We start from the raw sequence: 25,621 nt of genomic DNA, 5'->3' as shown, positions 1-25,621 counted from the left end.
TCTGGCTTTACCTAAGTTTACCCTATGCTTTCACCCTTCAGTTACAGTACACTGCAGGTTGTGAGATCCGGAGGGCGACAAGGCCTGGTCATAACTGTCTTAACCCATTCCCAGCAAGGCCTGGTCCGAACTGTCTTAACCCATTCCCAGCAAGGCCTGCTTCTACATTACAGCATTATCAGTGTAAATCAAAACTCTGGCGGATCTCAGAGGACCTTAAACACACAAGACAATCTATGCTCAAACACCTGGGATGATTAGCAGGGAATCGTTCTGAGCCAGAAGCACGGCTTGGCAGTGACTGCTTTCGTTCATCATTCCACTTATGTGGGAGAGAATTAGAAGTTATCACGTCTGGGAAATCACTAATCACTGTAACATTCTAGTCATTACACTGAATGCCTACAATTATTTTGGCAAGGGGTTGTTATATGCTGTATCTTCAAACCCATTTCAGCATTACGACACAGGTATAACACGTCTAATAAAAAGTGACAGACAATGTGATTGGCTGCTCCTGACGTGTCCTTTGACAATAATAAGAGAGGGCTTAGGGGCCAATTAGGGGTCATTCCTGCTGATAGTACTGCCCAATCAAAACAGAGGACAGAACCAAGAACAGTCTAGAGGGGTAAAAAAAAAAACATCTCAGATGTCACAGCCGTTTGCTGACGCAGAATCTCGTAAATCGTGTTGTTAATAGCTCTCAATGACATAATCTTGCCAAGCAAAATGGTAGGCATTCTTTGAAGAGGGGGGTATAGTAACCGATGCTTCCGTTGTGACATTCTGCAAGGTGGCTTTGATATGCTGCCAGGAACAGCCAGATACTAGGAGGTCTTTCTCAATCTGTTGTTTCTGCTAGTGGTGCCCTCTCGAAACTGCAGCCAGCTAGACAGCACCTGATCCTCTGATGCTCCCAGACCCACTCCACCACCATCCACCTCTACCCACCACCACCTTCCACCCTGACCCAGCTCCCCATCTCAAACTAACCCCTTAATCATCACAGGCCTACTGCACACTGTCAACCTGGAAAACATGCAAAATGTATCCATAGTTCACTATGATACAGGGAGTACTGTAGCATCTTCCACAATTCTGTTTCATCACTGCTAATCCACACTAAATATATCAGAAGTTAGTCAGTTAGAGACTAATGCATTTCAATAGCAGAATATTGTTTCGTTGGACTTGGAGTGCCAGGTGGCCTGGAAAGAAGCACAGGGTGTATATATAAAAAAGATTTATACAGCTCTCTCAGCGCTTTGAGAGACTCAGTTCCACACAACTGTTTTGCCCTGGCAATAATAATTTTTCATCTAGATTTGTTTGAAAATACCATACTCAGAACCCACATCTAATGGCCTGGCTCTGGCTTGTGGCAGGCAGCTTAACGCTGAAAATATACTGATATGAAGACTGTCTGGATTTTGGAAAAAGACATTTGGCTTTGCATCGACTGTCTAAACAAGCTTGTCTGACAGCAGGCAGAAAGAAGTGTCTGGCATGGCCGTCCCAGTCTGGGTCTGGGTCTCACCACCACAGCACACAGCTCAGCACACAGAGGCCAACACTCAGCCACACTGCCTCCTGTGTACAGCCCTTATATTTAGCCTCGCATGGAACATGACCCCTAGAAAGAAGAGTGACATGCCCCCAGGGCCAATCTATAATGCTACAACACATCACCAGAACAATAGCTCACACTATTAAGGGGAAAATAACCCAGTGATTATTTTTCTCTTTATTTACACAGAATGCTTAATGGCTAACTTTGAACCTCTTTCCAAAAGTGACCCTAGTCAAAAATGCTCTTGTTGCATAATGGTCGCTCGCAATTAGCAGCAATTTGAAGTCTAGTTGGCAAATAGGAAAGTAAATGATAGTCATTAAAGATCAAGTGGAAATCCAAGTTTGTTCATCTCATTAGGAGAAAATAGAAGAGAGAGAACTTCACTTCGCTGTCGAAGATTGAATATGTAGATCATCAGACTAATTTGGAGGAACAACAGAAACCTGGCAAATTGGTCAATTGTTATTGAATTGCACATATTGTGGCTTCAACAGCGAGAACACTGTAGTACTCAGTCATTGAAAACGCCCTTTTTTTGGCAATCGAAGTAGAGACGATTTATGAGTGTATTGTGAGAACGTGGAGGCCAAAGGAACGCACACCTTGTTAGGCGAGGTGCTGGCTAGCGGAGTAGAACACGCGAAGAAGAAAAGGAGAGCTGCACACTCTAGGAGCTCAGATGCAATAATTGAATACCATAATTGAATGTATTGTGAGAATGCACTTGAACAGTGAACTAAGAAGGTCTTTACTGTAATCTTTTTAAACATATAGTAGATACTGTGTTGCAACAAGAAATGTTTCAGACACAGTCAAACCACATAAACATTATGCTTTCACATGTATCTCCACAAATTCCAAAGCAGCAATAAAGGGAAATGCATTTGGACAGAGAAAGCATGTGATATAATTCTAGAGCATCTGGCCAACAGAGTTTTTCAACAACAGAATATCTCTGAAACAATGAAGCACTTTAGAATGGGCATTACAGAGCCTGTCTACATTGTTAAAAGGTTCTCAAGTTTCAACAGATGGTACTTCAGGTGAAGTGTAGAGAGCATTCACAGACTGTAACATGGACAGCATAGTGTGTCCTCATAGAGTGCAGTGTATAACTTGAAACAGGGCCCTGGCGTTGTCATTCAAGTACCTAACATGATGCTCGACTAAGTCAATGTTTTAGTATTTGAAACACTGTTGTGTAATGAATGACCATAATGTTCCTGGAACGAACCATCCAAACTATAACACAGAGGAACCTTTCCAGACTGTCCGTCAAGATGCTATCATCTTTCTGCAGAATACAATCCTCTGAACCTCTCCGTCAAAATAGGATTTCATATCAGATAAGCTTTCACGTTTACAAGGTTTGATCAGCACACAGGAATTCAAACTTGGCATTTTCAGAAACAATGTTATTTTTTCATGATGGAAGTTTACCTTAGATTTGATTCGATCAGGTTTGGTCTAATTCTATCCCATCTCCATCGATCCACGTGTTCTAAGAAAACTGATACATGCCTCTTATTTGTCTGGAAATTCAATGTAGATTCAGTTGGGTGGATTGAGAAGCAGTGAGAAGAGAGGTGGCTGGGACTTGTGAAAGCATGAATCCTTTATTACTCACACAGAATAGCAGCACAGCTGCCACCACAGTGGTCAAATGCAGCTCCAGAGGCAGATCCCATTTCCCAGGCTTTCTTTCTAGAGCCCATATGCAGCGGGTGCATTGAAGTCTCTCTGTGCTCCTTTCAATAAGACCTCAAAGCTTGACACTGAACAGGCTATAATAAATATGATACCCTGACAGCACTGGGCTTATTTCATATTGTTGTTGCTTATTCCTCATGGCAACAGGAACAATTCAGTGAGCGGCGGAAGCGCTGGTGTTCATTGGAAAACTTAAAATAACTCAGAAGTCTCTGTCACATCAAAGCCTGACCTATAATTATAGCCTCTGTGAAAGTTTAATCTGTGGTGGTCAGTCGTGTAAGCCGGGCCCTACAGAATGGCTGGGTTGTGATGTGAACTGAAGGCTTGGAGAGAAAAAGCAATTGGCCTGTTTTCAGAACTGGCACTGAGCTGTTGCTCCTCCACCGCAGCTTCTCTGTATGTCAACCAAACATTACATCTTCTTCCAAAAATGACATAAAACCTTATCAGTTGTTCCTTTGAAGACAGGCGTTAGCAATTCATCTTTATTGACATCTGCCTCGCTCTTACATAACGGGATGTAAGGAGACAATGTCCTCATTATCAATTTACCATGTACTAATATTTTACCAGATACATGTGGATTCAATCAGGAGCGAGGACATGGGGGACGCGGGAGCGTTCTCAAGTGAGCTCTCATTACGACATTATCCAAAACACTTTTTTATGGGACCAGCAATAGAGCAGTTGAGGAAGCTAACTGAGAGTTTTATTGGAGTTTCTCCCTCTCCTGGCTGAAGATCGGCACCACATTAAAAAGCACCAACAAACTGTTGAAATAAATGACACATAGCTATGTAGATAGAAGTTGTACCACTGACCTCCATGTTGGAAACAGCCTGAACAGTGCTGCTGAACATCCGCCATGGCTGCACATCAGAGCAAAAACCTTCCTCTACCCCCTGTAATTCACACGCATGCTCAAACCTAGGATGACTACAATTCAAATACCAAATCTTACAACACGTCTTTGTAAGTTTTTCCTATGTTTTTGATGAAACCCTAACTAACCCTGTCTCCTGAAACTAGATGCAACTCTGAGGAATTTTCTCTGGAGTACATGTAAGCAGTATTAGTGCTGTTGTTTGTCCCATCTCATAAGAGAAAAACACCTGGTTAGCGGATATACAGTGTAACAGGGCAGAGTTCAGGGTCTTCTCGTTACACAGTTGCACAGGGCCAAACATCAGTGAACAATTAAAACCCAGATTGGCCTATTGTGTTTGATAGCATCTCTAGTCATTATGGCTTGGCTAATTGTGGCTCCTGGCAGATTATTTTCCCCTCATGAAAATCTGGGTGCGTCACAGAGTGAATCGCACCAGCCGTAGAGGCTGGATTAAATCATGTTCCTCCTGTCTAGCCTTCCAGGAATCCAGTTGGTAGCAGCCATGGCCTGGACACAATGAATTAGAAAAGAGTTAGATTAAATCCCTGAGCTGCATTGAAGTAGCTCCATGCCAACTCCTACCTCAGCCTTTATGTGCCCCAGGGGACAAGGCTTATATCAGAGGACAAACTGTGCCTTCCAGAGGAGAGCGAGCACAGCACAGTCCATTTTCGACTCCACAAGGTACTCTAATGGGTTTGATTTAGGTGCTAACCACATAGAACTGAAACCAGTTTCTTCATTTTCCCCCTCATGATTTGCATCAGAATATACTTTTTCTAAACTTGATTCCAACGAGGTCCACAGATGCTCTATGTGCAAGTGAATCACTATATTTCTGTCTACGATATTTCCGGCCAAAAAGTTGTGAAATAAACTGTTGTTTTGTCCCCCCTGGGGGGCCATATTATGTGAGACCCTTGCCAGCCCGTCAATTTCCACCTCGGTTCTTGGAGAGAGTAAGGAGTGTTAGGCTGTGAGAGGCAGGCTAGTGAGCTGGGTCTGGACGCGAGGGGAGGAGATGCCTGTGGTTTGTGTGGTCCAGGGAAGATGCCCAAAAGGCCTGCAGACATTCGAAACTGAGAGGCCATTCAAACCTCTCCAGCATATTACAGTCGCTCTGATCATTCATTTCCCAAATTATAGCGAGACAGCTAAGCAGGAAGAGGTGTTCTGTGAAGCCAAGTCCTAATAACATAAAAACATAGTTTAGCTCTGAAATAGGTTTTCATACTTAAAAGGGGGATTTTGATAGAGCACAAGGAAGTTAATTGAAAAGCAATACGAAACATTTATTTACTGAGACCGACCTAAAACAGCAAAAGAAAAGCCAGCAAAGGTCGTTTTCCGATGTCTGGAAATAAGAAACTGCGATAAATTCTATTTTTTTGTGGGGGGCCCAGACATGTCAAATATCTATGTAATCACCTATTGCGTAGGATAAGTTAGCTAGTGCTCACCAAGGACCAGAGGCTGACATTGTTGGATTTTATGAGCTGTAAGTTGAACTCCGCTGCCTCAACCCCCAGCGATCAAGCTCTCTGACCTCTGCCTGCTTTAACTGGACCAGCAGCATACCACCCTAAATCCCACTGCTGGTTTGTTTCTGAAGCTAGGCAGGGTTGGTCCTGGTCAGTCCCTGGATGGGAGAACAGATGCTGCTGGAAGTGGTGTTGCAGGGCCAGTAGGAGGCACCCTTTCCTATGGTCTAAACAAATATCCCAATTCCCCAGGGCAATGATTGGGGACATTGCCCTGGATAAGATGCTGTCTTTTGGATGGGATGATAAATGGGTGTCTTGACTCTCTGTGGCCACTAAAAGATCCCATGACACGCATTGTAAGAGTAGGGTTGTTAACCCTGGTGTCCTGGCTAAATTCCCAATCTGGCTTTTATACTATACCATCATGATCACCTAATCATCCCCAGCTTTCAATTGGCTCATTCATCCCTGTAACTATTCCCCCAAGTCTTTGCTGTAAATGAGAATGTGTTCTCAGTGAACTTACCTGGTTAAATAAAACTGGTCCCATGCACAGCCATACTGGTAATTCATGTTTTCAACACCAAGCCCCATCACGGGAACTCAGCCTGACCAGTGTGGAAGGGACACTTTGTTCCCCAGAAATGTTGCTGTCTCTGCGAATGACAGCTGCATCACAAAGGCCTGCTGGTTGATGTGATGGATTTGGCTTAGAACCTGCAGTCCGCCAGGCCGGGAACTGTGGCATTAAGTATGTGTCTGACAAGGCCCTGGAGAGCTTGAAGGACAGAGAGAGAAATATCTATCTTTCCTGCGCTGCCAAGCTTTCTAAGAGCCTGTGGCCTGAGAAGAAAGTCAACCACTCATGGGACTTTGTTGTCCTTATCTTTGCAACAGGGGAACAAACTCTGATCCCTAGTCTTACTCTGCCAATATCACTGTCTTGTCAAAATGCTACTTTCTTTGTGTGAAAAACATTGAGTTGTCTAACCTTGTAAAATAGTTGTAAATACAATATAGCATTGTATCCCCACCACTGTTAGTACATGGCACAATAAATATCCACAAAACATTCACATTTCCTGTTTCCCATTTTCTTCCGTTTCCCTAAATTTCATGTAAAATGTCAACTATGACTGAAATACAACTCTTCCATAAAATACAAGTAACTTTAAAGTAACTGTCCAGTGTTTCTAGATTTCTATAAAAAATGATCTATAATTAATTACAATATGAGTGAAATAGTTCAAGTATGTTAAAGGCAGCTTTTCTGTGTTGGAAAGGTGTGGGTGTACCCCAACAACAGAATGGTGTGGGAGTACACTGGTCATTAAAAATATTAAAGAGAGTAGAATGCTGAATGGCCAACTCAACTTCCTCAGGAAGATGACATCAAACGGTCTGTTTGAGATAAGCGTTTTCTTCTCCAATTTAAGCTTTTCCCACAAATATGAGTATGGGATGAGTCAACAACATTATTTGGGCATGAGTTCAAATAATATAAACTTTTAAAAGTGAGTTTCTCCCTGGACAGTTACTTTAAACATGGCAGCTGGTTTTTACCCAATCCCCCAACCATCCCGCCCCTTCCCATCCCATCCCAAGCCCCACGAGGGTTCACATGAGTCCAAGGTAGCCTCCAGAGCTGAGTCTGCACTCTTTGCCATGTTGATGTTCTATAATCCAGCGTTAGCAGAGAAACACAATTGCCTGGACACTCCTAAACCATTGCAGAGGATGTCACCAGTGCTCCGGAAAGCCCTTACCCATTCACATCACAAGTGAAAGTGATCATCAGGGACCAGGGTCGAGCAAGAGGTCAAGTTTGTAGCATCAGCACAAAGACAAACCTGTCCCTCCAGTACACTGAACACTGAGCCTGCTCAGAACTCATTCATGTTCATTCACACCCACACTAGTGAAATAGATCAGGGATCCCCATGCTACAGTCCCTATCCTAGTTCCTATCCTTGCAGAGATTAGAAAGAACAGAAACGGGTGAAGGTAAAACTGTTATGACATATGGGAATTAACAGTCCGAGTCCGAGCCCCCCTCCATAGCCCTCTATTCCCCCAACTCAAGGCATACTCTTTTAGCTGTAGAATCTGAGGACAAGGGGATGACTCTTGGTACTTCCTCTCTGATTATGATAGCAGACTACCAGGTGGCAGGATAACTTTCCCAGTCAGAACGTCTTACCATAACCACTTAGCATAAAGAGCATGCAAGCTTGAAAGTGTCAAGAGTATTAGGGACCTAAAGTTAGTAGGATATTTGCTATTTTGAATTTTTCCCCTTCTGTGTAGTTATGAGAAACTGTGAGGAAAGATGTCTTCCCTTGCTTTCAACATTAAAGTTACCATTCCACCACAATTGCTACTATTATCATAACTAGGCCTCCCACCACAGCTACTGCTATTACTATGTCTCACACTGCTCCTAATTCTATAACAACTACTACAGTATATTACAGAACAACAATAATACTTCTGGCAGCTTCCGTGAACACCTACTAGGGTATGGTGACAGTAGCTTCCAGCAGTAAGAGTCGTGTGGTCTATCTGAGGTTAGGCTAAAAGGGATGACTGTTCAATGATTAACACGAAGAACTCCCTCACTGACCACAGTTTCCTCTGAGAAGTTACTGTGTGGTTCAATGTAAAGCTTAGAGTCAATAAGACCCGTAACCACTAGGCCTATTAGTCACCAGACAACAAGTGTGGGATATGAGGAAACCAGTCACTGCCTACTGTAAGATAAATATATCACCATCATTCACTTAAGGGTCATTTTGATCCATGCACATGGCTGGTTGCTTTGCCCTCAACATCGGTCCAATACCTTACATGATATGGCTGAGTAAATTGAGCTGCCTTAAAGGAAAACTCCACCTCAAACATAGTCCCAAAATGTTTTGCTTGTCAGTAATCAAGATTTCAAGATATGTAACCTTCAAAATACAGAAAGGCATCATACAGGGATGATTCCTGTCCAAATGTTTTACTTGGTTCTTCAATGATAGGCAGAACAGATAAGGTTAAGTTTGATTCTTTACAAGTAAAGATGAACAAAATCCAACTTATCACATGGAATGTGTACAGGCTCCATGATGAGGAAAAAAACATATGGTTCTCAGCATATGGTTGTCAGCAGATTATTGTAAGAGTTACATAAAAAAAGAGAAATTGAACATTTAAAGAGTAGCTGGATTGGAGAGGCCTATGCTCCCACCTACTGTCATAACAGCATAAGCATCCTGATAAATAAGAATATACCATTTTCTCTTATATCCCAGCACAAGGACCAAGAAGGCCATTTTATGATGGTGGACATTCCTGCAGTCAGCATGTCAGTCGCAAGCTCCCTCAACATTTGAGACATCTGTGACAAAACTGCAAATTTTAGAGTGGCCTTTTATTATCCCCGACACAAGGTGCACCTGTGTAATGTTCATGCTGTTTAATCAGCTTTTTGATGTGCCACAACTGTCAGGTGGATGGATTATCTTGGCAAAGGATAAATGCTCACTAACAGGGATGTAAACAAACATTTGAGAAAAATTATATTTTTGTGCATATGGAACATTTCTGGGATCTTTTATTTCAGCTCACGGAACATGGGACCAACACTTTACATGTTACGTTTATATTTTTGTTCAGTATAATAACAAACTTATAAGCAGACTTGATACGTATGAAACAATTAAACAGGGTTTATTAACAATAGACACTCACAAACAAATACAAGGACATGTTTCAATTTAACACAATACGCAAGAAAACAAGATATAGATTTATTAATAATGACTGTTGTTGCCGAAAAGTATTTTAAGCCGTCTTGAATGGCCTTATCTATTCAAAATTTTGGAAGCTTTTTACTAACTTTCCAACTGAAATAATACATTCAATAAAAAATATTCTTTACATGTCCTAAAGCAAAAACATACAAAAAAATACATTATCTGATGAAATTGCTTTAGAAAAGGGCACAAGACAGGTATGTCTCCTCTCTCCCATCCTGTTTGCACTGGCACCAGAACCGCTTGCAGAAAGAATTAGACAGTACCCAAACGTAACAGGTACTGGTAAATTAATATAAACTAAATTTCTTTGCAGATATACCTGATCAATATTGAAAATTCAATGCCCCCTTTCCTAAAAATATTTTCAGAATACTCAAACATTTCAGGATATAAAATTTTACATAAAAAAACCTTGATAATTGCAAAAAAGAATAACAATCAATCTACAGCAATCATTTAAGTGGACCACAAAAAAATATAAAACACTTAATAAGTGTCAACAAACAACAAATATATAAAGATAACTTTAATCCATTAATCAACAATATGAAAGCAGATCTAATTCAATTGAATTATCTTCCCATAAATCCTACAGAGAGAATAAACCTCTTTGGAATGGCAAGTCTCCCAAATTTTTTGTATTCATTTTCGGCAATAACAATTACCCCACCGAAGACATTTGGTATACTTGGTCATAACAGACTTTATATGGGCTAATAAAATGAATAGAATAAATAGGAATGCTTTAAATCTTTCTAAGGCTAAGCGTGGTTTTAACCTTTAGACTTGGAATTGTATCAACTCACCACCCAAGGCTTTTACTACAGACATATAGTTAAATGCACTAAAAAGGAACAATGGGTACATATTGAAGATTCACATGCTCATCCCCAGACTATTTTTGCATGTCTATTTTCAAAAGATAAAGCTAACAACATTAACAACTTCATGGTTAACAACACTATAACAATACAGGGCATTCGGGAAGTATTCAGACCCATTCATTTTTTCCACATTTTGTTACTTTACAGCCTTACTCTAAAATGTATTACATTTAAAAATACAAATAAATCCTCATCAAGCTACAAATAATAACCCATAATGAAAACAGGTTTTTAGAAATGTTTGCAAATACCTGTTTCCATTGATCATCCTTGAGCTGTTTCTACAACTTGAATGGGGTCCACCTGTGGTAAATTTAATTGATTGGACATGATTTGGAAAGGTACACACCTGTCTATATAGGTCCCACAGTTAGCAGTGCATGTCAGAGAAAAAAACAAGCCATGAGGTCGAAGGAATTGTCCGTAGGGATCCGAGACAAGATTGTGTCAAGGCACAGAACTGGGGAATGGTTCTAAAAAATTACATCGAAGGTCCCCAAAAACACAGCGGCCTCCATCAATCTTAAATGGAAGAAGTTTGGAACCAGCAACACTCTTCCTAGAGCTGGCCACCCGGACAAACTAAGCAATCGGGAGAGAAGGGCCATGGTCAGGGAGGTGACCAAGAACCCAATGGTCACTCTGACAGAGCTCCAAAGTTCCTTTGTGGAGATGGGAGAGCCTTCCAGAAGGACAACCATCTCTACAGCACTCCACCAATCAGGCCTTTATGGTAGAGTGACCAGACGGAAACCACTCCTCAGTAAAAGGCCAAAAGTCACCTAAAAGACTCTCAGACCATGATGAAACCAATATTGAACTCTTTGGCCTGAATGCCAAGCATCACGTCTGGAGGAAACTAGGCACCAGTCATCACCTAGCCAATATCATCCCAACAGTGAAGCATGGGGGTGGCAGCGTCATGCTGTGGGGATGTTTTTCAGCGGGAACCGGGAGCAAGGGAAAGATGAACGGAGCACAGTTCAGAGAGATCTTTGATGAGAACCTTCTCCAGAGTGCTCAGGACCTCAGACTGGGGTGAAGGTTCACCTTCCAACAGGACACCAACCCTGATCACACAGCCACTCAAGTCTCTGAATGTCCTTGAGTGGCCCAGCCAGAGCCTGATCTAACACCTCTGGTGAGACCTGAAAATAGCTGTGCAGCGACGCTCCCCATTCAACCTGACAGAGCTTGAGAGGATCAGCAGAAATGAATGGGAATTTGAGATTCTTCAAAGTAGCCACCCTTTAACTTGATGACAGCTTTGCACACTCTTAGCATTCTCTCAATCAGCTTCATGAGGTAGTTACCTGGAATGCATTTTAATTAACAAGTTTCCCTTGTTAAAAGCAAATTTGTGGAATTTCTTTCCATCTTAATGTGTTTGAGCCAATCAGTTGTGTTTTGACAAGGTAGGGTTCGTATACAGAAGATAATCCTATTTGGTAAAAGACCAAGTCAAGAACAGCAACTTTGAAAGTTTCTACAAGTGCAGTCGCAAAAACGTGAAACTTGAGGACCGCCACAGGAATGGAAGACCCAGAGTTATCTCTGCTGCAGAGGATAAGTTCATTAGCATTAACTGCACCTCAGATTGCAGCCCAAATAAATGCTTCACAGAGTTCAAGTAACAGACACATCTCAACATCAACTGTTCAGAGGAGACTGCGTGAATCAGGCCTTCATGGTAAAATTGCTGCAAAGAAACCACTACTAAAGGACACATGCCCAGAAGGCCAGCATCCCAGAGTCACCTCTTCACTGTTGACATTGAGACTGGTGTTTTGCGGTTACTATTTAATGAAGATGCCAGTTGCCAGGACTTGTGAGGCTGTTTCTCAAACTAGGCACTCTAATGTCCTTGTCATCATGCTCAGTTGTGCACCGGGGCCTCCCACTCCTCTTTCTATTCTGGTTAGAGACAGTTTGCACTGTTCTGTGAAGGGAGTAGTACACAGCGTTGTATGAGATTAGAGGTCGACCGATTAATCGTAATGGCTGATTAATTAGGGCCGATTTCAAGTTTTCATAACAATCGGTAATCAGCATTTTTGGACACCGATTATGGCCTATTACATTGCACTCCACGAGGAGACTGCGTGGCAGGCTGACTACCTGTTATGCGAGTGCAGCAAGGAGCCAAGGTAAGGTGCTAGCTAGAATTACACTTATGTAATAAAAAACAATCAATCTTAACAGGGAAATTGTGTCACTTCTCTTCTCTTGTTCTGTGCAAGCAGAGTCAGGGTATATGCAGCAGTTTGGGCCGCCTGACTCGTTGCGAACTCTGTGAAGACCATGTCTTACTAACAAAGACCGTAATTAATTTGCCAAAATGTTACATAATTATGACATAACATTGAAGGTTGTGCAATGTAACAGCAATATTTAGACTTGGATGCCACCCGTTAGATAAAATACGTAACGGTTCCGTATTTCACTGAAAGAATAAACGTTTTGTTTTTTAAATGATCGTTTCTGGATTTGACAATATTAATGACCTAAGGCTCGTATTTCTCTGTGTTATTATATTATAATTAAGTCTATGATTTGATAGAGCAGTCTGACTGAGCGGTGGTAGGCAGCAGCAGGCTCGTAAGCATTAATTCCAACAGTGGGAATATTGAAGACTCATGTTAAAAGGAACCACCAGCTTTCATATGTTCTCATGTTCTGAGCAAGGAACTTAAACACTTTTTTACATGGCACATATTGCACTTTTACTTTCTTCTCCAACACATTGTTTTTGCATTATTTAAACCAAATTGAACATGTTTCATTATTTATTTGGGACTAAGTTGGAAGTTCACGTTTGTTATTTTGTTTGAGTGTTTTTTGAATATTAAAATCATGAACACTTTCCACGCTGCGTCTTGGTCCACTCTTCATTCAACAAACGAGAGCCGTTACAGAAGATCCCACCACCAAAGGACCAAGCAGCATGGCCAGGAGGAGTAGGGATCCTGGGCCTGGGAGAAAAGGGAGTGGAGGACATCCTGGACCTGGGAGGAGGTAATGGCAGGGGACAAGACCCTGCCATGGAAGCAGGCGGAGGCAGCGAGTGAGGAACGGCGACGATACGAGGAGTTAAGACAACGATGGAAGCCCGAGAGACAGCTCCCAAAAAATTGGGTGGGGGGGCACACGGGGAGATGCGGGGATGCGCACGGTGCGGGGATGCGCACGGTGTCTCCAGTGCCCAGTGCGCTCTGTTCCAGCTCCCCGCAGTTGCCGTGCTAGAGTGGGCATTCAGCCAGGACAGATTGTGCTGGCTCAGCACTCCTGGTCTCCGGTGCGTCTCTTCGGCCCAGGATATCCTGCGCCAGTTCTACGCACGGTATCCCCAGTTCGCCAGCACAACCCAGTGTGGCCTGTTCCAGCTCCCCGCACTTTCCGTGCTACAGGGGCTATTCAGCCAGGACGCGTTGTGCCAGCTCTTCGCTCCAGACCTCCACTGCAACTCCACGGCCCAGTATATTCATCTCTACGCACTATGCCTCCAGTGAGCCTTCATAGCCCAGTGCGTCCTGTGCCAGCTCTCCACACTCACCGAGCTAAAGTGGTTATCCAGCCAGGACGTGTAGTGGCAGCTCCACGTACCAGGCTTCCAGTACGTCTCCTCAGTCCGGTGAGACCTGTTCCGGCTCCATGTACGAAGCCTCCAGTGATGATCCATGGCCCAAAGTCTCCAGTGATGATCCATGCCACGAAGCCTCCAGTGATGATCCATGCCACGAAGCCTCCAGTGTTGATCCATGGCACGAAGCCTCCAGTGATGATCCATGGCACGAAGCCTCCAGCGATGATCCGTGGCACGAAGTCTCCAGCGAAGATCCCCGGGCCGGAGCCTCCAGCGACGGTTCCCGGTCCGGAGCCTGCAGCGACGGTTCCCGGTCCGGGGTCTGCAGCAACGATATACGGTCCGGAGGCCCAGGTGACGATCCTTGCACCAGAGGCGCCACCGAAGTGGGGGGAGCCTCAAGCGGAGCGGGGTCTGCGTCTCGCACCGGAGCCCCGACCGTGAGTAGATGCCCACCCGGACCCTCCCCTATAGGTTCAGGTTTGCGGCCGGAGTCCACAACTTTGGGGGGGACATGGCATATGCGAGTGTAGTGAGACCCATTGGGCTGGATTGTCAGGCCCTGACCTTAGAGCTCCTTTTTATTCTCTATGTTTGGTTAGGTCAGGGTGTGACTCAGGTGGGAAAGTCTATGTTTTCTATTTCTTTGTTTTTGGCCGTGTGTGATTCCCAATCAGAGGCAGCTGTCTATCGTTGTCTCTGATTGGGGATCACATATAAGTTGTCATTTTCCTTTTCGGTTTTGTGGGATCTTGTTTTCTGTTTAGTGTCTGTGCCTGAGAGAACTGTGAGCTTTCGTTTTCACGTTTGTTATTTTGTTTGGGTGTTTTTTGAATATTAAAATCATGAACACTTTCCACGCTGCGTCTTGGTCCACTCTTCATTCAACAGACGAGAGCAGTTACATGGATGATTATCTTCTCATCACTCATCTTGAAAAAACTTGGAAATCAATTAATCCGCCATCATTAACACAATGGGAAAATCAAATGATTTATTATTGAAATATTGAAATAGCATGGGCGACCGAGAAAATCAAATTGGTACAATTTAAGGACATGTGGCAAACAATGCAAGCACTAGGGATGGAGGTGTGAGAATTTGGGTCTGGGCAGAGGAGATGTAGTTGATGTTTGTAAGTTGTTGTTCGTATGTGTATGTTTGTATTTTTTTTAAATAGGAACTTTTTTTTAAATGCAGCACTGTTTATCAAGCTAGCTAGCTGGTTCATCTTGGAGAATTTCAGTTGAAACAGGGTGAGGTCTGGGTACATTTCAATAAATATATATATTGAATGCCAGACAATGTCCATATATCATGACTGTCAATGATGTGAAGAAGTTTGCATGAACCTCCCGTTTGGCATGTGTCTTGATGTAATGGCCAACCCTTTTGATCCATGCTGAAGACCTAGCTAGCCAGTTACTAGCTAACGCCAGACACAGATGAAAGCTGAAACCTAGAAGTATCTTTGCCTTAGATGAATAGGGGAAACCTCTTATTATATTTGCTGCCATGCTGCAGTCAAAATGAGAGGCTTTTTGTGCTGTCACAAAAATACCTTAATAATCCTGCGTTAATCCAGACCTCCTGAATCCAAGTGTATTGTCATGGGGGAGGGGACAAGTATAGTCAATTGTACTGATCTGGTTTCATACAAATATCATCGAAGTTCATGAAAAACATGATTTTGACTGTTCGGGAGCTTTAAGTGAAACAGCTTTGCATGGACTCACAGCAAGGTCACCATTGTGTTTGTGGAGTAAATTATCATGAAGCTTTGGCCGAGAAAGCAATACAGTATCTGCTACAACAGTGCAACCTGCAGTTAGCATATCAATTTCTATTAGTCCAGATATGCTAGCACAAGTGTAGAGACCATTAGATGGGAAGTTGTTGCTGTGCAGAGTCCTACAGTACAATCCAGGTTCCTCCTCTCTCCTCTTCTCTCACAGAGAGAAATCACCTTTGGAAAGATGACTGCACATCCTGCTCTGCCCTGCCCCTGGCCTGGCCCCGTTTCCTGTGGAGACCTGATGTCAGAGAAGGAGAGAGGGACGGGAGAGAGGAAGAGCCCAGGGGAGGCAGTGACTGTGTCCTCCATGCCATAGTGTATCACTGATCCAGCTGTATCACCGATCCACCCATTCGGACTGGAGTGGTTCAAGGCTGGCCCTGACCCTCATAAAACGGGCTGACAGACTGGCTGTGACCACCAGGATATCATGCTGGCAGGGAAGGACGTTTCACTACTTAAGCTGAGCAAAGCCCCCCACAGGAAAGCCTGTGTTACGCTGAACCTCTGTCGAATCCCACTGCAGGGGTGACGAACGGGGCGGACGAGGGACGGCATGGGGGGAGAATGGATTATTTATTTGGCAGCCACGTAAGGATGTACTCATTCTGAAGTGTGGCCCAGAGACCTGGCAATCTCTAGCAATCTCTAGCACACACAGTTCACTATAGGTGAAGGGTCGGAATAAAGGGGAGTAGGTGGGAGTGTAGGGGAGTAGGGTGGGAGAGTTGGAGAGTAGGGGAGGACAGAGGGAGTGTAGGGTAGGACAGTGGAAGTGTAGGGGAGGACAGTGGGTGTGTAATGTAGGACAGTGGAAGTGTAGGGGAGGACAGTGGGAGTGTAGGGGAGGACAGTGGGAGTGTAGGGGAGGACAGTGGGAGTGTAGGGGAGGACAGTGGACGTGTAGGGGAGAACAGTGGGGGAGGACAGTGGGAGTGTAGGAGAGGACAGTGGAGGTGTAGGGGAGGACAGTGGGAGTGTAGGGTAGGACAGTGGAAGTGTAGGGGAGGACAGTGGGAGTGTAGGGGAGGACAGTGGACGTGTAGGGGAGGACAGTGGGGGAGGTCAGTGGGACTGTAGGGGAGGACAGTGGACGTGTAGGGTAGGACAGTGGGAGTGTAGGGTAGGACAGTGGAAGTGTAGGTGAGGACAGTGGGAGTGTAGGGTAGTGGGAGTGTAGGGTAGGACAGTGGAAGTGTAGGGGGGGAGGACAGTGGGAGTGTAGGGGAGGACAGTGGGAGTGTAGGGGAGGACAGTGGAAGTGTAGGGGGGAGGACAGTGGGAGTGTAGGGGAGGACAGTGGGAGTGTAGGGGAGGACAGTGGGAGAGTAGGGGACTAGAGTGGGAGTATGGTCAAAGTGGACACAGTAAGTTTGCATGATCCCGATTTATGATTTTAGCTACAAACATTATGAACACACTTTCCTTACTGTGAATAATCTAAACGGTCTGTGTTTGGCCTCAGAGTACTCTGCACAGGCCTACTGTAAACTGAGTTAAACACAGCAAAAGTCTACACCTGTTTTACTGGAATGTCTTACAGACCGTCCATGTCTTACAGACCGTCCATGTCTTACAGACCGTCCATGTCTTACAGACCGTCCATGCCTTACAGACCGTCCATGTCTTACAGACCGTCCCGATATTCCCAAGTGTTGACAAACCACTTCACAAAATACAGCAGACAGTATTCATTTCCCATCTGCTGCGGACACAGTGCACACAGGGTGATTTCATTACCGAGGGAGGTTAACTGGCAGGTCGGGAGAGCAGGCTGTCTGGACTCCCAGACCGCTCCATGTTGGCCGGCCAGACGACCCCTCATGCCCTTATCACTGCCGGCCAACTTGGCCCATCTTAAGCCCAGCTCTGCTTGGAGCTGCTGCATAATGCCTGTTTTCTTGGCGCGACCCAACAGGCAATAGAGGTAAAGTCAGTAACAAGGTGCTACTGGCGTAACGACCCAAACCTGTTTCCCAGACGGAGACATACCTCACACCTTCCCTCTTAGGGAGAACAGGAAAGGCCTGGACAGGCTGGAGGCAGGAGAGTAGAGGCAGCAGGGGCAGGGGTCTGCGGCGGTTGTTGTTGAGAGTGGCCCTTTCTCCCCGGCCGGAGAAGAGGACAGGGGTAAAAACAGCAGGATGTTCTAATCTGTGCCGAGGCAGCTCTCCTCACCCGTTAATTTGGGCTTGGCACCGCTCTGCACTCTCTCACTGACCTCACATTGCTCCCGCGCCTCTGGCCACAGCACAACCAAAACCTGATATCTGAGACAAAGACCTGGGTCCACTACTGCTCCAGGGGTGAACTTTTTCCACCTCTGGGTTACAACAGGGCCTGAATTGAGAATGGTGCTCACTAGAACTGGACCCACACATACAGTACATTACACAAACATCTTCTGAGATTAAGTACTCTAGTAGCCTGAAAATACAGACACGTGAGCCTGCCACTCTCTGACTGGGTTATGTGAATCATCTTTTCCAAATGTCCACACACTCACTGTTTTCTATACTTCTCATAGTTTGGGCCTGTTTCTGGCTTCACAACCCCATTTTATCTAAACGTCTGTGTTTGCCAACTCATCCACAAGCGTTCATTTGAATGGTTGGACAGGCTCTGGCCAGGCTTGTGTTGTGGAGTAGGAAATGGCTCATCTTCAGATGAACAACACCTGCTGCGATGTGTTAGTCAGCTCCATTAGAGACACGCGAGATCAAGCTGCTCATCGCCAGGTTGTGTGTGACTCAGTAATGGTGTCTGCCTCTTGTAATGTCAAATATGCAGCTTTGCTCTCTTATTTGTCCCAGATCTGTGACTCAGGTTGCAAATATGTCCACTAAGTCAATATCAAAGCAACCATATGCATAGCAACTGTGCACTTCTGACACATGCCTTGTATTGATTACAAACTAAAGATTTATCGTGACTAAGAAACAATGCAAGGGAAAAGAATTTAAAAACTGTTTTCGGGAAAACATCTGCCAACACATTGACTTGGGTTACTTCAAGCTACTACATGCATCAGAGTGGTTTTGCCAGTGTAATTCCATAACACCAACAGAAATACAATGTGACATAACTGCAAAAGGCACTCTCGGTTCTCGCAATTAGATCGTACTGGACCATAAATGTCAACTGTAATCGAATACACTGCAGAGATTTCAGAGAACGATATTACCCAGATGACACTTTGGCTGAAAACGAAAGGGTGACCTCAGTGCTCAAACAAATTATGGCACTTAATACAACTGCAGGAGGATTAGAAAAGCATTGGGCTCTCATCCAAGGCAGAGAAGCATTTGACAAGATAAATCTTTCCCATACATAACAAAAAAATCAGCCTGCACAGTCATAGACACAAACAAGCATCACCTTTCAACACCCTCAGTCGGAAATACGGTTCAAACCATAACACGACCATAATCAGAAGATTTGGCAGTGACCTCCAAGCTTAACAACGTACTTAAGTAAACAGTGGAGAAAAAAATACAATCATTTTTTCAGCATTTTCTCCAGCAGAAATGCACAAGTATCATTTCCAGAATGATTGCGAGACAAATAGAATGCTGTCGAAGCCAAAGGTCTGATGCCATTCTCTGGTCTGATTAATGGTCTTTGGAGAATAGCTGAATGTTTAGTGAGATGACCTAGTCGGACCAGTTGTCACGCTATGTGCATCGGTAGTCATTGTTAGTCTAGTCCAATTAACAAATTGACATTTTTATAATGTTACACAACCCCAAAGAAAATACATTATTCATTAAAATCTGGTTTCTATCTTCACAGCAAATGGCAAGCGTTACTGTGGCAATCCTATGTGGCAAATCAGACGTTGTTTTCCTTCACACTTGATGAACTTCACGTGAAGTTCATGTTGAACTTCATGTTCTTCAACCATGGCTTCTTAACCCCCTGTGGAGTTAATATGGAGCAGTTCTTTTAATGGCGAAGAAGGAAAGTCATGCTAGGTTGTTTAGCTCTGGCTCTACAGAGAATTAAGAATGAAGCATGAAACATTTAACATATGGACCCGCTCATCTGCTATGATTCGACCCAATGACAAACACACATCATAGTGCATACCAGGATAAAGAACTTCTGTTTTACACACGCCGTATGTCGTACATACACAACATAAAGCATATCATTGCACTTGCTTCTCACACTGTCCAGGTGACTGTTGTAGTAGTTCAACTCACGGTGGTGTATACAGTACAGTGCTTTTCTCCTTCCTCTGCCTGCTCCTGTAAGACTAAGGCTGATTTTGAATAGATGCAAAATTATAATTTTCTCTTCTTATTGTAGAAATGAGGAGCTTAGAGGCATAACTCCTTTTTACATGAGCTTAAACCGCAACCCCCCCCCCCCCCGAATAAACAGCAGAATCTACACTTGAGTCCAAGTTTGACTGTGAAACGAATTCCATGTTCAAATGAAGATGTATATCAGTGTGCCATGACACTGGGCCAAAAACATTTCATAAAGCCGCAGGGCTGCCATGCCCACATGTCAGACTGCCATCATAGATCAAAAGAAATGGCATCGGAGGTTTAAATCCTCTTCTGAACTCAGCGATTATATTACAAAAATCTCAGATGTCAGTGGTCTAGCGCCAGAAAATCAGTTTTGATTACACTTCAAAGGCCTACTGTACTCTTGGATTGGAAACCAAGAATATTTTACTGTCACCCCACTATTTAGTGTGTTACAGATCCAGAATGTATGCATCTGATCAAATACTGAAACTTCTGTAAGTCCAGTATTCCATATTCAGTGTCTACTGAGCTCCTATATTTAAGTTGAAGGCATTCAGCTGTACAACGGACTAGGTATCCCCCTTTCCTTTCCTTCCCTCTTAAAGTATGTTTAAAGCATAAAGCATGTTGAACACAAACAATCAAAAGATAATTTACATTTCTTTCCTTGCTTCTGTTGGGAAAACACATAGTTTCTATAGCTAAACAGAGCTAAATTAGGTCAGTGTGTAAAGGTCAGTGAGTAACCATCTTTAAATGTGTAAATACTCCAGCAGGAAGTGGGTACAGTGCAGCGGTGGACTTACACAGGTTGAAGAGGCTGTCTGGTGGTATCAGGTCTGATTGTCTGGGCCCTGGGGCTGGGGTTGTCTATGGCCTGCCTCTCTGTAGGTCTCCTCCTGGGCTGCTCTCTCTGGAAGGGGTTAGTGCCTGGCTGGATGCGCCTCAGGGACCCTCCGGTGTGGATGTACACCTGCTCTGGTGCTGCCTCCTCGCAGCGGGCCCCCTGGAACCCCGAGCGGCACACACATGTGTGGGGCCTACTGCAGGAGCCGCGGTTATGGCAGGGGGGCTGGCAGTCGGCTGCGGGGGGGGGGGGGGGGGGAGATCATTAGCGGTGTCATGTTAGAACATGTGGTCTTTCACATAAAGGAGCAGCTCCAGACATGGCCTACATTATCTCAGCATTGGCCCAGATTGACTTTAAGTGATTCAATCAAGGGGGCGATTAGTTGTGTGTCTCTGCCCTTGCTTTTCCTTATAGTACAGAGCCTGGAGGGAATGTCATGTTCAATTTCACCTGAGCCCATAACAGCCTTGTTTAGTCTAAATGTATGTGATAGCTTACATTTAACCCTTGTCCGATTTCTCCAATTTTTTACTTCAGCTCATTGGTGGTGCTTAATGCTACTGGCGTTCCAATGCTCAGCAGTTTTCCTAGAAATACCTTTCATTACTGATTCCAAATCGAATGTGTGTCATTGCCATTATAAAGACAAACAGCTTAAAAGGGTCATAAATGAAGCACATAAAAAAATTTGCGAATGGGAAACTAGATCCACAGGCCGACTTGGAGCCTAACTTGAGTCTGACTGTAAATGCCTCACCTTTCATATATGGCATGGCTAGATTTGATTCCTATTCCTAGATTTAAAAAACAAACCAATCTGTTTTCCTTGTCTGGTCAAAGATTGATGTATAAACAATATTTATCAATTGTCTGAAAATACAGTGAGTGTTGAGGTAATTTTATGGTCATGGCAAAACATTCCGCACACGGCCAACCCTGGCCCCTCCCTGCACCTCTCTCCAGCTACATGAACACTATTCAAAGGCCTGTGGCATGCGATTCAAAGCAAACAACCACTCCATCTTGTGACACAAATGTATGTACTGGATGGCACTGCAGAATTTATGACATTGTCCTCAAACACTAAATCAGGTCGCTACTCTCTGGTGGCTAAAGCAAACAGCAGTGCTCCGTCAACAGTGGTGGAATGCTATTGACACAGATGCCGTGGACACTGACAGATCGCAGGCAGGAAGGCTTCCACTGTTTCTGGCACTGTGAAGAGAGCTGGTAGCTAAGGGCTGCATGGTCTACCTGCTGTAGGCTTCCTGTTATTGTTCAGACACAGGGACCAGTTTGTCTGATGTGAGAGGAGAATGGACCTCCTACGTGTCCTCTATGGCATGAGGAAGACTGAGTCCTTGGCTGCCACACCGAGGAACATAATTATTCTACTGTGTAGCTAACAGCTTGGCTTCAGTCTCTTGTTCTCTCGCTCTCTCTAATTGTATCCTAACAGTAGACATAAAATTGCCATGAAAAGGCAGCAAACTAGCACCACATGGTTTTGAATTCAGCACCACAACTTTCTTACAATATGATGTACATGTGTTAATTGAGAGAGTATGCATTACAGTCAATCATTGCAACTTGATGGCAAAGGGGAACAAATGCTAAATTAAATAATAGTCCTTTGACCAAATTCCTGTGGTTTATTGTTAAGTCTATTCTATTTAAACCCAACAAATTCGCTAGAGCATTTAGTTTTAACTGCTTAGGGGGGAAATACACCCCTGTCTGATGAAGTGTACACAGTCAGGGAAATGTGCTTGTGGAGTGTGGACTCATATAACTTGGTATGTGATCCGAGTTTTCCAGTTTCCACCATGGGATAAAATAAGAATTGCCTGGTCTCTACTTGGCAGGGAGTTAAATATATCATCCACTAACTAGACTTGAGGCTGGCCTGGTGCCACAGCCTTGTTCAACCTCAAAGATTACAAGGGTTTGGGGGAAGACTTTGAGGATCAAAGAGTCTGATGACATTATGAGGGAGAGTTCAGTAAATGAGTGGCTCCCACTCCCCACCCCACCCCTCCCAATTATTGACACCGTACCATCTAAATTGGAACAATTACATATACTCACTTATCAATTTGTGCAACTGGCCTAGAAAATGGCCTAATCATCAGGCTGTATGGTTGGTACATGTCAGAGTCTGTGTATGTGACCCTGAATATGTGACCCTCTTCAGCTCTGTCGCCCAATAGCAGTCATTAAAGTGACGCAATGTGGCCCAAACATGCGTTCCATTGACAATGGACTTGGCTGGGCAGTGGACACTGACCCTGGTCCTTTTGACTCTGACTAGAGCTCCACACAAGCCTGACTGCTGCAGTGTCACTGTCTGTCTCTCTTCTCTGGGTCTGGCCTGGTGCAGTGTCACTATCTTTCTCTCTTCTCTGGGTCCGGCCTGCTGCATGGGGCTGGCATGCCTGTATGGCTGCCTGGCTGGTGAACACTTTGTCGCAGTAATTGCTGTCGTGCAGATTTGTCTTGCACATCATTAAAACTAATTGCCTCACATTCCGTCCATTTCACAAATATGTGGTTTAATTATTGCATTGGGGAATAATAAAATACAAATTTTCTTTGAAACTCTAATAGAAATGGGAAACATTCCTGCGGGGTCATTGTTGTGCTTAATTATGACTGAGGCTGAGGACCAATCTTAAGAGAATCCAGAGCCAGTCATCTGAAAAGTGCATAAACGTGGGCATTATTGGAACTTGTCATGCGATGGAAGCATACACTCCGAGTCTCCATGCAAGACTCTGTGCATTAAAATGTATGTCAAACGAAACACAATGATTGCAAAGTTAAACAAACTATGCAACTCTATGCACAAGGACGACATTAACGTGAAGAACAGTTCAGATGCATAACAGAATGATGGATTGTGCTGTTTGTGCCGTCGTCCTGTCACCAAATGTTCCATCTGCAATGTTCAAGTAAGTGTGTTTGTGCAAAATGTTCTGTGTTAATTATTTGTCAGCATCATTCTGTTACAATGTCCTTGTCCTTGTTTTTGAAAGAAAAGCACATTTATTTTTTGTCCATTAAAATAACATCAAATTGATCAGAAATATAGTGTAGACATTGTTAATGTTGTAAATTACTACTGTAGCTGGAAACGGCTGATTTTTAATGGATTATCTACATAGGCATACAGAGGCCCATTATCAGCAACCATCACTCCTGTTTTCAAATGGCATGTTGTGTTAGCTAATCCAAGTTTATCATTTTAAAAGGCTAATTGATAATTAGAAAGCCATTTTGCTATGATGTTAGCACAGCTGAAAACTGTTGTTCTGATTAAAGAAGCAATAAAACTGTCTTTCTTTAGACTAGTTGAGTATCTGGAGCATCAGCATTTGTGGGTTCGATTACAGGCTCAAAATGTCCAGAAACAAATAACTTTCTTCTGAAACTCGTCAGTTTATTCTTGTTCTGAGAAATGAAGGCTAAGAAAATGACAAAAACTGAAGATCTCGTACAACGCTGTGTACTACTCCCTTCACAGAACAGCACATACTGTCTCTAGCCAAAATAGAAAGAGGAGTGGGAGGCCCCGGTGCACAACTGAGCAAGAGGACAAGTACATTAGAGAAACAGATGCCTCACAAGTCCTCAACTGGAAGCTTCATTAAATAGTACCCGCAAAACACCAGTCTCAACATCGACAGTGAAGAGGTGACTCCGGGATGCTGGCCTTCTAGGCAGAGTTCCTCTGTCCAGTGTCTGTGTTGTTTTGCCCATCTTAATCTTTTATTGGCCAGTTTGAGATATGGCTTTTTCTTTGCAACTCTGCCTAGAAGGCAGAACATCAATTTGAAGTTATTTTAATGGACAAAAAAAATGTTGCTTTTCTTTAAAAAACAAGGACATTTCTAAGTGACCCCAAACTTTTGAACAGTAGTGTCAGGATAGTATTCAGACCCCTTCTAAAATGGATTAAAACAAATTGTTCCTCATCAATCTAACAACAAAGCAAAAATGTTTTTTTTTAACATTTTTGGAAATTTATTAAAAATAAACTGAAATATCACATTCACATAAGAGTTCAGACCCTTTACTCAGTACTTTGTTTAAGCACCTTTTGGAAAACTCCAAGCTGGCTGTCATGTGCCTTTTACTGAGGCGTGGCTTCCGTCTGGCCACTCTACCATAAAGGCCTGATTGGTGGAGTGCTGCAGAGATGGTTGTCCTTCTGGAAGTTTCTCCCATCTCCACAGAGGAGCTCTGGAGGTCTGTCAGAGTGACCATTGGGTTCTTGGTCACCTTCCTGACCAAGGCCCTTCTCTCCCGATTGCTCAGTTTGGCTGGGTGTCCAGCTCTAGGAAGTGTCTTGGTGGTTCCAAACTTCTTCCATTTAAGAATGATGGAGGCCACTGTGTTCTTGGGGACCTTCAATGCTGCAGACATTTTTTGGTACCCTTCCCCAGATCTGTGCCTTGACACAATCCTGTATCGGACAATTGTCTCTACGGACAATTCCTTCAACCTCATGGCTTGGTTTTTTCTCTGACATGCACTGTCAACTGTGGGACCTTATATAGATAGGTGTGTGCCTTACCAAATCATGTCCAATCAATTGAATTTACCACAGGTGGACCCCAATCAAGTTGTAGAAACATCTCAAAGATGATCAGTGGAAACAGAATGCACCTGAGCTCAATTTCGAGTCTCAAAGCAAAGGGTCTAAATACCTAAGTACATAATTATTTATTCATAATTTATTTTAATTATAATTATTTTAATAATACTTATTAATAATTGTAA

At 43.7% G+C, this 25,621-nt stretch overlaps 1 protein-coding gene across 2 annotated transcripts in view; it reads right to left on the bottom strand.

The window, feature by feature from the left end:
- Positions 1-25,621, bottom strand: part of LOC109904043 (latent-transforming growth factor beta-binding protein 2) — a 143,011-nt gene that overhangs the window by 93,155 nt on the left and 24,235 nt on the right. For both annotated transcript variants that reach the window (XM_031788191.1, XM_031788192.1), the window contains exon 3: positions 20,796-21,072. In XM_031788191.1, coding sequence (XP_031644051.1) covers positions 20,796-21,072 — 277 coding nt within the window. The remainder of the gene's footprint in view (positions 1-20,795; positions 21,073-25,621) is intronic.

This window comes from Oncorhynchus kisutch, linkage group LG14 (genome assembly GCF_002021735.2).
Source record: "Oncorhynchus kisutch isolate 150728-3 linkage group LG14, Okis_V2, whole genome shotgun sequence".
NCBI classification, from domain to species: Eukaryota; Metazoa; Chordata; class Actinopteri; order Salmoniformes; family Salmonidae; genus Oncorhynchus; species Oncorhynchus kisutch.
The sequence above is the reverse complement of the archived record's forward strand: the minus strand, read 5'-3'. Positions and strand labels throughout refer to the sequence as shown.